Source organism: Theropithecus gelada, chromosome 15 (assembly GCF_003255815.1).
Source record: "Theropithecus gelada isolate Dixy chromosome 15, Tgel_1.0, whole genome shotgun sequence".
Lineage (NCBI taxonomy): Eukaryota > Metazoa > Chordata > Mammalia > Primates > Cercopithecidae > Theropithecus > Theropithecus gelada.
In genome coordinates, this window is record NC_037683.1 from 44,900,952 (window position 1) to 44,915,216 (window position 14,265).

Sequence of the window (14,265 nt, forward strand, 5' to 3'; positions counted from 1 at the left end):
AGTGTGGAATGAATGAATGAATGCCATTAAAACAGTTAATCATTATCTGGGACACTGGCCTTACTCCCTTCACTACTAGGAATCTCCATGACAAAGGCCAAGAGCTAGAGTTGCCTCAGTGTCCTATTTCTAACAGTAATTTTTTATGCAAATGAACCTGCTGGGCATCTCCCTCTGTGACCTTCAGCTGCCCTTATCTAAACTGACTTTGATCCAATGAGGGCTTGCATCTAGCTGAAGCTCATTACTATATAGGATATGTAATCAATTTCACTAATTAAAGGGTATTTTCTATTCTGTGAATGCAAAATGGATTTATTTTTATAATCACACATATGCTTAAAGACTACACTATGTGTTTCTATTTATTAATCCAGTTTGCTATATGAACATATATTAAAAATCAAATATATTAAATACCTGAGGTAAATGCATTCATAACCAAATGTAACACTGAGAAAAGTAGAGCTTGGCTCCAATCTTACTGACTAAATCACATGTGCATAAGCATCTCTTCAATCAATATGATTTTCATGTTTGAGAACAACCTTATTCTCTCATATTTCCAAATCAATTTATTCTTTCTATAAACTCACTAATAGGACAAGCTTTATCCCAATAGTCATGTATCTAAAAAACCTAACCCAAGTAATCAAACAGGACTTCTCAAGAAAATGTTACCCCAAACCAAAAGCTTGTCATCATATTCAAAGTCTATTAGTTGAGGTGACGTAATAGCATCATTTTGGAATTTGAGAACAAAAGTTTAAATTTAAAATATACCTTTCTATTTCAAGATACTGCTTTTCTTTTCTTTTCTTTTCGAGACAGAATCTTACCCTGTCGCCTAGGGTGAAGTGCAGTGGTGTGATCTTGGCTTACTGCAACCTCCACCTCCTGGGTTCAAGCGATTCTCCTGCCTCAGCCTCCTGAGTAGCTGGGACTATAAGCACCCGCCACCACGCCTGGCTAATTTTTGTATTTTTAATAGAGATGGGATTTCACCATGTTGGCCAGGTTGGTCTCGAACTCCTGACCTCAAGTGATACACCTATCTCGGCCTCCCAAAGCACTGGGATCACAGGCGTAAGCCAACGCACCCAGCCAAGATACTGCTTTCTACTAGCTACTCTAGAAATCAGACATACTTTTCGAAATTTTTATTTCATTTTATAAAGAGTAGTCAGGGAAAGAAGAATGTATACTTTCCCTTTCCTTTGGGATTGTTTAAAATATGAACACCAACAGAATTGTAATTAGTATATATCCAAGGGGTAGGAGTGGGTCTGGAATATCTGGGGCCTAAAGGAATCAAATAAAGAAACCTAAAAGTTAGGCACACTGTTTTATAATGAACTGAATCAAAGCAGAGGCTGTGAGACAACAAAGATGATGCTGTATTACAAAAAAGCCAAAAACTGTTCCCTTTCCTTCCTTTAAGGTGTTTTTCTGAGTGGATCCTCACACCTAGGACCTGAACTCTAGGCCTACTTCAACTGTGGTTTTGGACAAAGTCTTCCATTTGTATACTGTTCTGGCAAATATTCACAGTATTAACTTCCCTTTCAGGAATACTAGGAGGAATTTTCTCCAAGCTAATGGCTTTAGAATTATTTTAAAATAGTGTTTCCTCTATGAAGTTTTTACAGCTTTTATTTTTTCTTCGTGAAAAAACAGAATTCCCTGTATTCTAGTGGACATTGTTACTAATTTTCCTCACATGTTAAAAATGGCATTAAAAGTACCATGTATATCATATATACATAATATTTTTATGTGTTAAAAAACTATGTCATGTACCCAACAGACTCCCAATCCATTGGGTAATTCCTTAATTAGGCAGATTTTTGAAACATGTATTATGTACACAACAGACCGGAACGCCTCCTTTGGAGCATTTTCTAGTCTATCGGGTGATTACATCATTAAGCCACACATGCTACGTAGAAAAAATCCTTATGAAAATTCATGAAAAAATGTACAGCCCATCATTAGCATGCAGCAGACATGTATGCTTTTGATATTTTCTCTGCTTAAAAAAAAAAAACAAAAAAAAACAACTACATGAAGTAATTAGTCCAGGTCATGAAAACATGGGAAATGTACCAGACACTGGTGAAAATAGTGAAAATAAAAATAGTAAAAAAAAATGCATCTCTCATGGTTTACCTGAGAGTAATTTGCCTTACTGGAAAAAAGATTCTTAAAGAGTGTTCATTTGAACTGCAGAATAATGTGTGTTGCTTTAGTTATTTGATATTTCCTGTATCTCTGTAACTTCCTCCCTACTTCTCTTTCAGATACACTGAAATTTTAAAAACCAATGGGTTGAAAGGTTGCGGATGATCAATCATTCAAGGCCTTGCACTACTTTATGTTTGTATACTTATGTCTTCATTTTATGTAGTCAAGAGTGCAAGGAATTACATAATTGTATCTTTTTCAGTAAATCAAAACTACATTAAAGTAATGTAAATAGATATAAAATGTTGGTATAACTTCCAATAGTGAAAGGGTTATATCTTCACAACATTAACCACTATGCAAAATCTAAAATATAATATATTTGAAGACTAAAAACAAGCATGAGTTTTATATAAATGAGCTATTAAGCTTTTTAATTTATAACCTTTCTTTGTGTAAATGGGACACTCCCCCTGTCAAAACAACCCCACCAACAAAAAGAAAACCTCAGTAAGCAGAGAACAATGAACATATGCAACACAGTAAGGATCAGAGTAATTCACTTCCTGAATGCTCCAAATCTTTGTGGCTTAAAAAGCATCCCAATTTTCTCTAAAGGTAGTAGCATTTATTCATTGGGCCATAGCTAATTTTACATGGAATGCAAAAATGTTAGTTTAAGTTTAATATACCACCCTATTTAAATATTTCCAATGTAGCTCTCAAACTGCAGAGCTATCCCTCTGTCTATTTTAATTTTAAAGTAAGTTAGCAAAGGCTTCCTTCTTAATCCCCAGAGACTACCTACATAGTGACACAAACGCACAAATTTATGACAGCAACATAAATGCTCTTCTGAAGTAATGTGCAACATTAAGTGAAAATCGTTTCCTGGAAAGATATTATAGGTATCTATATTTTATTTGCCATCTTAAACATATCTGAGGTCTTTATGGCCTTATTTTAAAAATGTATTTCCTTTTTATATTTCCTGGTGCAAATGGACTGCATAAATAAGCAATGTGCTATGAGGCTTCAGACCAGCCGATAAAACCTTTCAATTTTCATGCCAGCTTCTTCTTTTGTAATTCAAATCCGCCTGGAAACTGGCAGCTCTGAAAACTGAAACAAGCACTGCCACAAATACCTTGTAATGCTATCGACCTTGTCTGCCCATGCAGTGAGAAAGGGGGATGCGTATGTGTCTGCAGCCATCCAGATAACACAACTCATTTTTTTTGGGGGGGTGGGTGGGTGGGATGGGGTGGGGATAACAGAAGCCAGCCCCAGACTGTGCACCAAAAGCAGTCATTACCAGGCGAGCTGGAGAATAAGTCTCTTCAAAATACACAGTGCATTTAAAAACCATATATGAGGCTGAGCCACTGCTGTCATTACCAATTTTAATTTAGCTCCTTCAGTTTGCCAGCCAGATAAACTCTTTAGTGCTGTTTTTTAATCTATTTGCCACATTTTATGTTTAAGATTATAGTAATATGGACAGAAGAAGGAATCACTTTTAGGGGAAATAAAGAAATAGATCCGCTTATCGGCACCCATCAGAAAGTTCATTAATCAGCCAGGCTTTGTGCCCTCTAAATTGAAAGGTTAAATAATCCTCTCAGGAATATTTCTCGGCCCCTCCGCCAATTGTCCGGAGAGGAGCTGCCATTCATAGCATGCGGGATCGGTGACAGGGTATCTTACCACTGTTTGGACCCCAAACAATGATGGACAAATGGCTTCGTTTACAAAGAAACCATTTAGTACGTGGATGGAGAAGGACCACAAGCTTTGATGCAGGATGGAGGGATGAAGGCATGGAGACAGGATGTAGGGTGAAGGGACAGAAAAGAACACATAAATGTGTAAATCTATGGACATTTTATCTGAATGTTTATTGGGTTAGACTATAAAGCATAGGAATCACACTAATACACGTCTTCCAACCATACGAAATGCTTAACATATTCAAATCTGCTTCTATATTTTGCATGTGATTGTACATGAACCTCAACAAAAAATTATAGAATAACAGAATCATAGCTCTATTATGTTTATTAGCTAATACACGGGGGATCCAAATAAACCCCAAGATTTTCATTTTTACCATAACTCCACATGACTTACAACATATGGCCCTCCCACCACCTGCCATCCCAACTCTGCTTATTCCACTGTAATACTCTTAACCATGGGTCACAAAGGCAGGGAATTCCACAGCTGCAAGGACCTGTTAGAAGGGGGAAGTAATGTTCTTTTGCTTTTACAATATGTTCCATCTTAGCCTCTGCTTGTCTTAAAACAAGGAGCAAACATGAAATAGGAATGCTCTTTGAAAGAATACAAATTGCATGTACTGATAAAGTGCTTAAGTTTGAGTTGCCTTTTTCACTGGACCTATCTGAGAATACAGTTGGAAGTCTGCAGAACTGACCCAGCTCTTATATCACTACATTTTGCTAGGAAATCAGGCTGGTTTTTGGCATTAATCATGTGAAGGCATAAAGTAGTTTTACCTGAAGTGCAAAAAACTGATACGCTATTTTGTTTCATTTCTTATCTGATTAACATAAGCCCTCTATCCCTAGCAGAAAGTATTCTAATTGGGGTATGTTTATGTTTGGGTGAATTTTTCAATTTCATATTATTCTCATCATTTGTATAGAGAGCAAATATTTATATAATTTATTTGCTTATGATAGAGAACTATATTCAGATGGCACTGAAGTTATCACTTAAGAATCATACATTTATTAATATATATTTTCAAAGTGATATTGCATTTTTCTGATACATATTTTATACAGTCATTTTCATTAGGAAAGGAAGTAGCCTAAATGGAAAAGAATAAGACAAGTATAAATTATTAGAAAATGAAAACTGAGGAAACAATTTTGTCAACAAAAGATTCACTTCAATAAACATAAGAAGGAAACATTCTTAGGAGACAGAGTAAAGAGGTCCTTAGGAATCTCCTAAGGTTGGGCAGAAGGCATTATAATAATCTGAGTTTGGGACGTCAGTCCAGAGGCCACCTCTACAGGTCTAAGATGCCTTTGGGTTTGCCATAGTACAGCTTGCATAGTGTTTAACATGCTCTATCTGTCAGGTATTGTACTTTACATTTATCATCTCATCATATACTTACAAAAATCCTACACGGCATTATCCCCATTTTTCAGATGAAGAAATTGAGGACTTTAGAAGTTAAATATTTTAACTATGTTTGCACATTTAGTATATGAGGAAAGACTCAGACTCTGAACCACAGTCCAGTCCCAAAGCTGGCATTCTTTTCTCTACTATGATTAAAAAAAAAATGCTACCTAGTAATTTCCTCAGAAATTTGCTTGCCCTTCTGGCCCAATTGTATAGCACAGTTTTCTAAGGACTTTGGTAAAAACAGGGAGGAAATGTACAACTGTAAACAAAGGAAATGTGAGAGAGCCAAGAAAACAAAATTGATATTGTATAAACAAAGTTAAGACACAACCCAAAACTTAGTTCTCCTAACTGAGTAAGAATGTGAGGTAATCCACAAATCAATATAAAGGAACATATTTATGTAAAATGGATGCATTACAAAATTGTAAAGATGATCTTATAATTTATCAAATTGATTCAGTTCTACATGATTATTGAAAAATGAATGAAAATTATCTAGTAGCTTTATTACCAGTTGATACACACATGTGCATTCCTTTTACAAAGCTAATACAAATTTCTAAACACTCATTTTAAATAATTCTTGTTTTGAAATGTGAGCTATCTATGTACTGGTGTACCAATTAAGGTGAAGTTCTAATTTAATCCCAAAGACATTAAACATTTTTTTTGTTAAATGCTTTCTAAAGAGGTAACATATTTCTTCATTTGTTTTCGGTATTTCTTAAACACCAGAGCTGTTGGTCTTGGAGGACCATTGCACCAACCTCAAAATAGCTGGAAGAAAATACTTATAAATGTACCAAAAAAACCCCACACATAACTCCCTTGAATTTCTGATATATAGGGATCAAATGACTAATAAATTTTAAGTCTAAAATCTGACTGATTTTTAACAATAATTCATTAACTTTTAGTCACTGAAAAGACTGTGCTTTTGAAAACTTAAACTTAAGTTTATCACTACAACTTATATCATAACATAAAATATAACACTATTTCAGAGAGACTGTTCATGTTAACAAGTCAAGGAATCTTTTTAGGAGTCTTTTCCTGCAGATTATTCAAATGATTGATCCAAACCCTTAAAGGTTATGGTTGATTATGATTGTAACTAATTGATTCCTAAATACTTAAGACCTTTAGGAATTACGGTAATCTACCATGTTACTCACATGCATGACTACCAAAATGAATGTCTAATACAAATATCATTGGTCTAGTATATTTTATCTACATTTACTGTTGCACTGAAATGTCCAGAAAAGACTATGGCAAGTATGATCACTTGGAATATAATTAATAAATGGCATGAAACACCTGTTCAAAGCACATATGCGAAATAATCACTTGAATATGCTAAAGTTATCTACATAATACTTCCACACTCTTTATGTGTACGTAACATGACAAAGAATTGGCATCGCTCAACACTTAAGATTTTAAAACTATAATTTATTATACAGTTACTGTACAATGATAAACTATTAATTTTGGAAAATCTAAGACTATTTGTTTATATTTATATTCATTTTTGTTGTAATAGGGTCACTCTTTCAAAGTGCAGAGTTACAAGTAAAAAGAAATGTAGCTTTGCCCCTGAGCAAGGATGACACGCAAATTCATGAAGTGTTCCATTAATTTTTTTAAAGAAAGAAATGTAATTTTCTTTGAGATTATATGAATACTGTGGGTTTTAAAAAGGATTTTTGAAGTGTGTTATATATGTTAAAATAAGAAGCACTTAGAAATGAAATTTAATTACCACAGTATTTAATAATCAAGAATAAACTGCCCCTATAATGACTAACTATAATTCCTTTTTAAGTAATGCCGAACACACGAGGAAGAGAGGAAAGGGTAATAAAAAAAAAAAAGTCCAAACGTGATGCTCCATTTGTCATCCTCAGGATAAACATTTGTTAACAGATAAGAAAACTGATGACCACAACAAGTACTTCTTTACATTTTTAAAACAGAAGTACAACTTTAAGTCCATATGAGAAATATTTAAGTCCTAAACATACTGGTCTTTGCCCCTAGCCACTAGGGGCAGGATTAAAAAGCACAGGGACTTTTTCCGTCAAATAAAGAAAGGAAGTCACTATTTATAGTAGAACTTCAGATTCAATTATTTGATTATTGAACAACATCTAATATCTAAAAATATGAGCCAAATTCATGATGACTAATGAGTAGGTCATTAAAGATATTTAGAAGATGGCAAAAGCACAGCTGCTTCTATGCCAAAACATTTATGATAAATCTTTCTTAAATTGTGTGAAGGCTGCATACTTCTCATTGCTTAATTATCTGAAACACTTAAATCTACATTAGGATTACCATCATAAAGTACTTGATATTATCTAAATATATTAATGCAAGGAAAAAACTGCAAAATATGCCATATTGATTTCCCATTTAAACCAAATTAGTATTTGCATTAAAATACTGAAAATCAAGTAACTTCAAACTTCAGAACTGAAGGAGTGAACACTTCAGTATTTCTTTGTAAAGAAGAAAATACTAAGGTTCTCTCAAGTGCTCCAATAAATATAAATTACACCTAAATCTAAATCATCTTATTCTATCTCCATTCAAAAATAAATATGCATACATACAATTTCTAAGTATCTGTGGAAATGTTATGTGAGGAAAAATAACATATGCATTTATAATTCACAAAGTTCATTTTTCCCCCTTTCCTTTACAGTAGCTTTAGAAAATTGCTTTTTGATGATTTAGCAAATTGTATTTATTTTTAAAAGAATCTCATTTATTGAGATTGATAATTCCAGGTTTCATTTGCTTTGAAATTGCATTTTCCATTGATAAGTTCTGGGAAAATGTGGTTCCACATGCCAGTGAAATAAAGATTAAAAAAAAAATCAGTTGACTTACTCTGTAAATGTAGTAATTTATCGTTCCTACTAAACTCAAAATATGAGAAGATTGAAGTAAAAATTATTAGGATAATTTTAACAGCAATTTATTTAAGAACAAGACAAGTATTTAAATAACATAAAACTATTCATATAAATTTTGTATTTGAAATATCTTTAAAAATTTTAGTCATTCTCCAAATGTATTTTCTATCTCTGTTATCAGAGATGGACTATTACAAGTTATCGATGCTTATTAAAAAAAAAAAAATCTTGTTATTCAGACACCAAGAAACTCAAAAGATAAACCAGTCTGATTTATTTTGTAGTACTATAATGGAAAGATGGCCCTGAAGCACTACAAAAGAGTCATGTGCCTTCTGAATGATCAGAGCACAATCACATTCACCTCAGTAGTATTTAGTACTAACGGCATTTTAAATGAAAACTAAACCTCTGACAATTTGACAGAGATGTAATGTCTCAATAGCAACACCTGGTCAATCAAAACATTAAAACAGCAATACCAGATACAGAGGAAAAAAAACTATAATTTACACAAGAGTATTTCTGGTTCTTGAGGAAGTGGGCAAAGTGAGTTGAACTACCAAAACAAAAGCTTCCAAAATGAACTTATAATGTATTAGCTTATGAAAAGCTATGTGTTAGGCCTCAAAAATGGTACCAGTAAAAATGGTGCTTAGATAACTCCAAAATCTAATTTTGGGGTTATTTAGCATTTTATAAGACAACAATATGTAACCAGTTCTATTATCTTAAACACACCAAAGCGCACACAGAGAAAAACAGACCTATCACTTGATATCTACTGTGTGGATGGGGTTATTATGGTTTTTACAGATCTGCTTATGTAGCCAAGGACCTCTCAGAAAGATATTTAGGAATCCCAACATATATCCAATTAACCTCGAAAAGAAATGATTCTGGCTGACTTTTTGAATCTCTTCATTTCACATTTTAAGTTATTTTAAAAGAAAAACATTCCATATTAGCATTAGGCAATTAGAAAATTATCTATCCTATCTTACATCACAATCTCAGGATAAAGGCTTTTGCATAGATACAGTCTCAGAACCAAAACCACCCTCTTATTCCTTCTGGACTGTAAAACATAGTTCTAGAGTTAAACCCAAATCTGTTGACATTTAGGGGTACCCACTATGTAGTATGGCATACAATGCTTTAGAGAATAACATTCTCACTCAGTATAAAACTCCAAACTGTGAAAACACAAAAAATACATTTCTAAATGGGTATTTCCAGGTAAGGACAGAAAACTAAGTGGCAAAATGAAATGTAATATTGTTACTTACGGTTTATAAGATATACTCTGACAAACTGTGGCCGTAAGCCTTTACTAGGCCAGAAAGGAAGGCAAGCACACTCACTTCTCTACTCTTCTCCATTTCCCAGATAACAAATATTCTATTTTTTGAAGTGTAAATTCTAGGCATTCAAAATATTATATATAAAAAAACAAGGCTTAATTCTTCTAAAGCAGTTACATTTGCTTCCTGCTTAAATCTTCAGTTGAAATAAAAGGCAGTAGGGTTTGAAATACATTTTAACAATGCACACAAAGAAATCAAATGCAAAATTAAACATAAAAGATGCATTGTGCTTTTCGGTTCTTAACACATACAGCCCTCAAATAGCAAACTCCTGGTTACTTTTTAAAGTAGATTAAAAACAAGATTAACCAAATGTCCAACTCATGTCAAATCATAGCCTCTACTAGTTAAAAATTCTGTTGGTTGTAAAACTCTGTTGGTGGCCATATTGGCCCAGGATTTTTAATATAAATGAGAGTAGAAATGACAGGGGGTGGGGGAAGGGACATTCTTTCTTGAATAGTTAAAGAGGGAAAATTTTTATCTAGAATTAGTTATTTGAAAGATGAAAAAGAACATTAAAAGTCAGCCTCTACAAAAATCTGAAAATGTAGCAGAAATGAAAATACAAGAAGTTATATTATTAAACATTTAAAAACATTCTAAACATTTTTGAAGGAGGTAAAAATATTAACTATTTGAGGAAATTATGTAATTGTTAAATAAAAACAATATTTTTTTCTTTTTTTATGGTCTCCAAATTGATAAAGACATTAAATTATATAATTTTAGAATCATTAAAACATAAAAAGATGGTGTCATCAGATGGTTGTTAGAATATGGATGTTTGTGTGTATGTAGTCTTTTTAGTTTTATTAGCATGCACCCTTTAGAATGATGGTCTTTAGCTTTTATTAATGTAGTCAAGTCTAGCTGATTAAAAAGCTATTATATTCATATACAGGTTGTTGAAGATATTTCATTTTATTTTTCTTGAAGTTGTTGAAAATAGTGAACACTTCTATAACTTTCTTCTTGGTTCTGAAAGTGTTTTAAAGAATTTTTTATTTGGAATATTTCAGAAGTCCACTAGTAACACTCAACGACACCACATTTCTTATATGTTTGAGAAACAATATTCTATTTAACCTACAGACTTTTTTGATTTTTAAAGAAAATGATTCCTGGGTGAACATTAACTTACTATTAAAATTTAAGTTGCTCTATAAATGATCTTCTAGTTGGGAGGCACATAAAAGCAACTGTAAAGCTCCCAAATATAAACATTTCCAAACTGGATACTAATCACATTTCCCATCATTTGGGATAAGAAATCTGACAATTTTGGTTAGAAAAAATAATTAATCAATGCTTAAGTGCAGAAAGCTCCAGAGTTTTAAGCAGACTGGTTGAAATGAATAAGTAGTAATAATTCTAACCAAGGCTTCATTACTTGGTCATTGCGCTGACTGACTCAACATTCATGTGTGAGGGCTACTAGGAGTCAATAGATGGCAGTCCATCGCCTAGTAAAAGAGCTGAAGATGACTAAAATCACCATGCATCTTGTTTTTATTCAAGGTTGAATATTCCTTCATTGCATACATTTGGATATTGTCCATATACTGATAATTTAAATACTTAACTATTTTATTTTAGAGACACTGATATATGCACAACTTCATAAACACGTTAGTTTTATATTTATACTTGCATAGTAAACTCATTATTAATTTCAACTTGATAATTTATAAACTGTGATGGCAACTTCAATATTATTTTTTAAAAATTAACCAGGATTCCAGATTGGAACAAAGTTTTCAAATTGAATTTGTTACACCTATAAATAGAATATATTGTAATTCCTTAAAAAGTAAATTTATTTTGTTTTCATTTATTTTTTCCTAATGATTCTTTTTAAAATTTATGTTTCTGAACAGCTAAAATATTAAGCAAACCATCAAATATCTGTTATATTGAAACAAATTTTTACCCTTTAACTACAGGTATATAAAAGAACACAGGTGTAAATAATCAAAAGAGCAGCTTTAAAATCATACTTCCTACACTTCAAGATTGGAATTGTTTAAATTAAGGGAAAAGCTGAAATAAATGCAATCTCAAATCTACAAGGGTATTACTTTATACGGTTACAAAGAGTAGCTCTGTGATCTCGAAAAGTGTAACACATATAATTAGATTCTAATTAAGTTTAGGCTGTAAGGATTTCACTATGTTAGGATAAAAAACTGCTATATAAGCACAAACTTAATGTATTCAGATGAATTACATCTGTAACATATATGCGTAACATACATGGGTATGTATATATTTTTGGGTATAACATGTTAACAAATCCTAATTTGAGATTTGAGGAATACTTGAGGAGTTACAGCTTTCTACTGAAAATCTTTAAATAAATTAAATGGTAATCACAAAGTGTGAAAACAAATCACCTTATATAATTTATGGCCTCTTGGGCCTGTAACAGACAGACAGGTAGTTTGAGTCTACTTGTTGGTTTACTTTTATTTCCCTAAGGAGAATGATAAGAAGAAAGTCATGTTTTGAAAGAACTTTGCCCTTTGTATTTTTACAAGCTGTCTTTGTGTAAACAAAACTTTGAAATATGCTAAACCTTAAGAAACAATGTTTAACAACTTTTAATTAATATATATTATGTTATATAACTGTAATAACTAAAAGAATAATGGTCTGTTGCTTCGCACAACATATTTAATACAGTAAAAGAAGTGAGTAGTAAGGCTATGGTGAATTATTGAAATGATTTAAGCTGAACAACATTAAAAGTAAACTGAATTCATAATATTGAGCACCAATTAGATTCTCTAGCAAACTATATTTTCTGCTTCTACTTAGCCTAAAATCATAATAAAAGGAAACCAGGAATTGAATCATTTGAATGGTATTAAGCAGATATTTATACATTTTGAATAAGTCAAGAAGGGCTTAAGGATATGACAGTTGAATTATTCTATATGAAATATACACTAAGCTTTTTCTAGGTTCATTGAAAAAGATGAGTAACTGTTTCAGTAAAGGCAATTGAAGACACTGTGGACTGAATGCTTGTGGACTGTGGATAATACAACATTTAAAGACACTGGATTATTATTCTTTAAGGCTCCCAGTATACTTTTACCCTTTAGTTTAATGAATACAGTCTGGAAGACTAAGAGATACCATGATGTAATCATTAAATGATGTGAGTAATAAAAAAATCAAATTCTTTTAAGAACAGGAAGATAGGGTAGGGGGCAGTGGAAAAGAGAAAAAGTATATTATTGCTTTCTCAGTACAAAAACTCTTCAGATGTTTATTATCTTCCAGCAGAAGATGCTTGTCTATATTTTATGGTCAGCAGTTCAGAGAAGGGTAAATAGGCTAGGTCTTGGGGAAAATAAAAAAGGTGTTTCTACTCACCGTTAGGTGATACTGCCTCCAGATTTCTGTGCAAGCCTGGAAAATAAAAATATTGATCAGCTGGGAGCATGAAACAAGGTACTTTACAGCCTGTTGGTTTTGGCATAACCCAGCATCCACCGGTGTCGGTCACAGGAAAATAAGAAGCTTAACAGAAAGGGTCTGCATTTCAGCTTCAAAAACCTGGCTAGACAGTTTAATTGAATTTTACACTGGTTTAACACACTCCCTGCCATTGTCAGAAAGCCAGTAACAAAGTTTTCTCTCTCTTTTTCTTTTCAGGTTAGAAGTTTTGGGCACTAAGATGTGATAAAGAGCCATAACTCAGTTAAACTGATAAGTGAACAGCAGTGGCCAAAATCAACAAAACTCACCAAGTACACCTTTTAAAACAACATTTTGAACTTTGGTAGTAAGATGGAAAACAATTTAATAGTAACTGCTTTAAGAAGACTTCATTGTTATTATATATTTGTGACAGCTGTTGGCATCTTTTACTGAATCACTTGGTGCTAACTCTTAATACTCTATAAGAAAGAGAATTAAAAACAACAAGAACAAAAACGACAGCAAGAAACTAAAATCCAAAATGTCACATCTTTCCATATCCACATCTGTAGTGATATCAACTTAAAAAAAACCCCAAAACCTCAATAATCTTGTAAAAGATATACTTACTGAAACTAGAATAGGTAACAACAAAAGAACCAACCAAACAAGCAAATATAAACAACAGCAGCAACAACAAAAACAGTGATTAGAATATATTTTCTTACGAATACATATATAAATCTTCTTATGCCTAAATTATGACCTTGTTAAGGACACTTTTTCTAACCAAGCTGCTTATGTATAGTTGATCAGTTTACCATCTTCTCAGGAGCAAAGAGTATGTTGTTTCTAACTATATAAATGATTTGAATAAATTAAAACACCAAGCAAAGGAAATCGTGATTCTAAAAGTGAATGGAAATTTATAGCTTTTGTTTATAGATGCATGCCTAGAGTAAGACTGTCTGAAATCTTTGTAATTTTTGACATCTCCTGTGAAACAACTCCTTACTTGATTTGTCATTCCTCTTTCATTTATTTTTCAAAGTATTGATAAGACTAACAAAAGTAATTCATACCATCTGAAAATATCATGGGTATGACAAGAATTTAAGAAACAACATTTGAATGCCAATACCTCTACTGATTATACCACCATAAGTGATTAGACAAAAAAGTAGATA

General features: G+C 32.5%; 1 protein-coding gene across 1 annotated transcript in view; it reads right to left on the reverse strand.

Annotated features, from left to right (window-relative positions):
* The window catches only part of ZCCHC7 (zinc finger CCHC-type containing 7), a 225,325-nt gene that overhangs the window by 18,096 nt on the left and 192,964 nt on the right, over window positions 1–14,265 (reverse strand). The window contains exon 5 of the mRNA XM_025360016.1: window positions 13,031–13,066. Coding sequence (XP_025215801.1) covers window positions 13,031–13,066 — 36 coding nt within the window. The remainder of the gene's footprint in view (window positions 1–13,030; window positions 13,067–14,265) is intronic.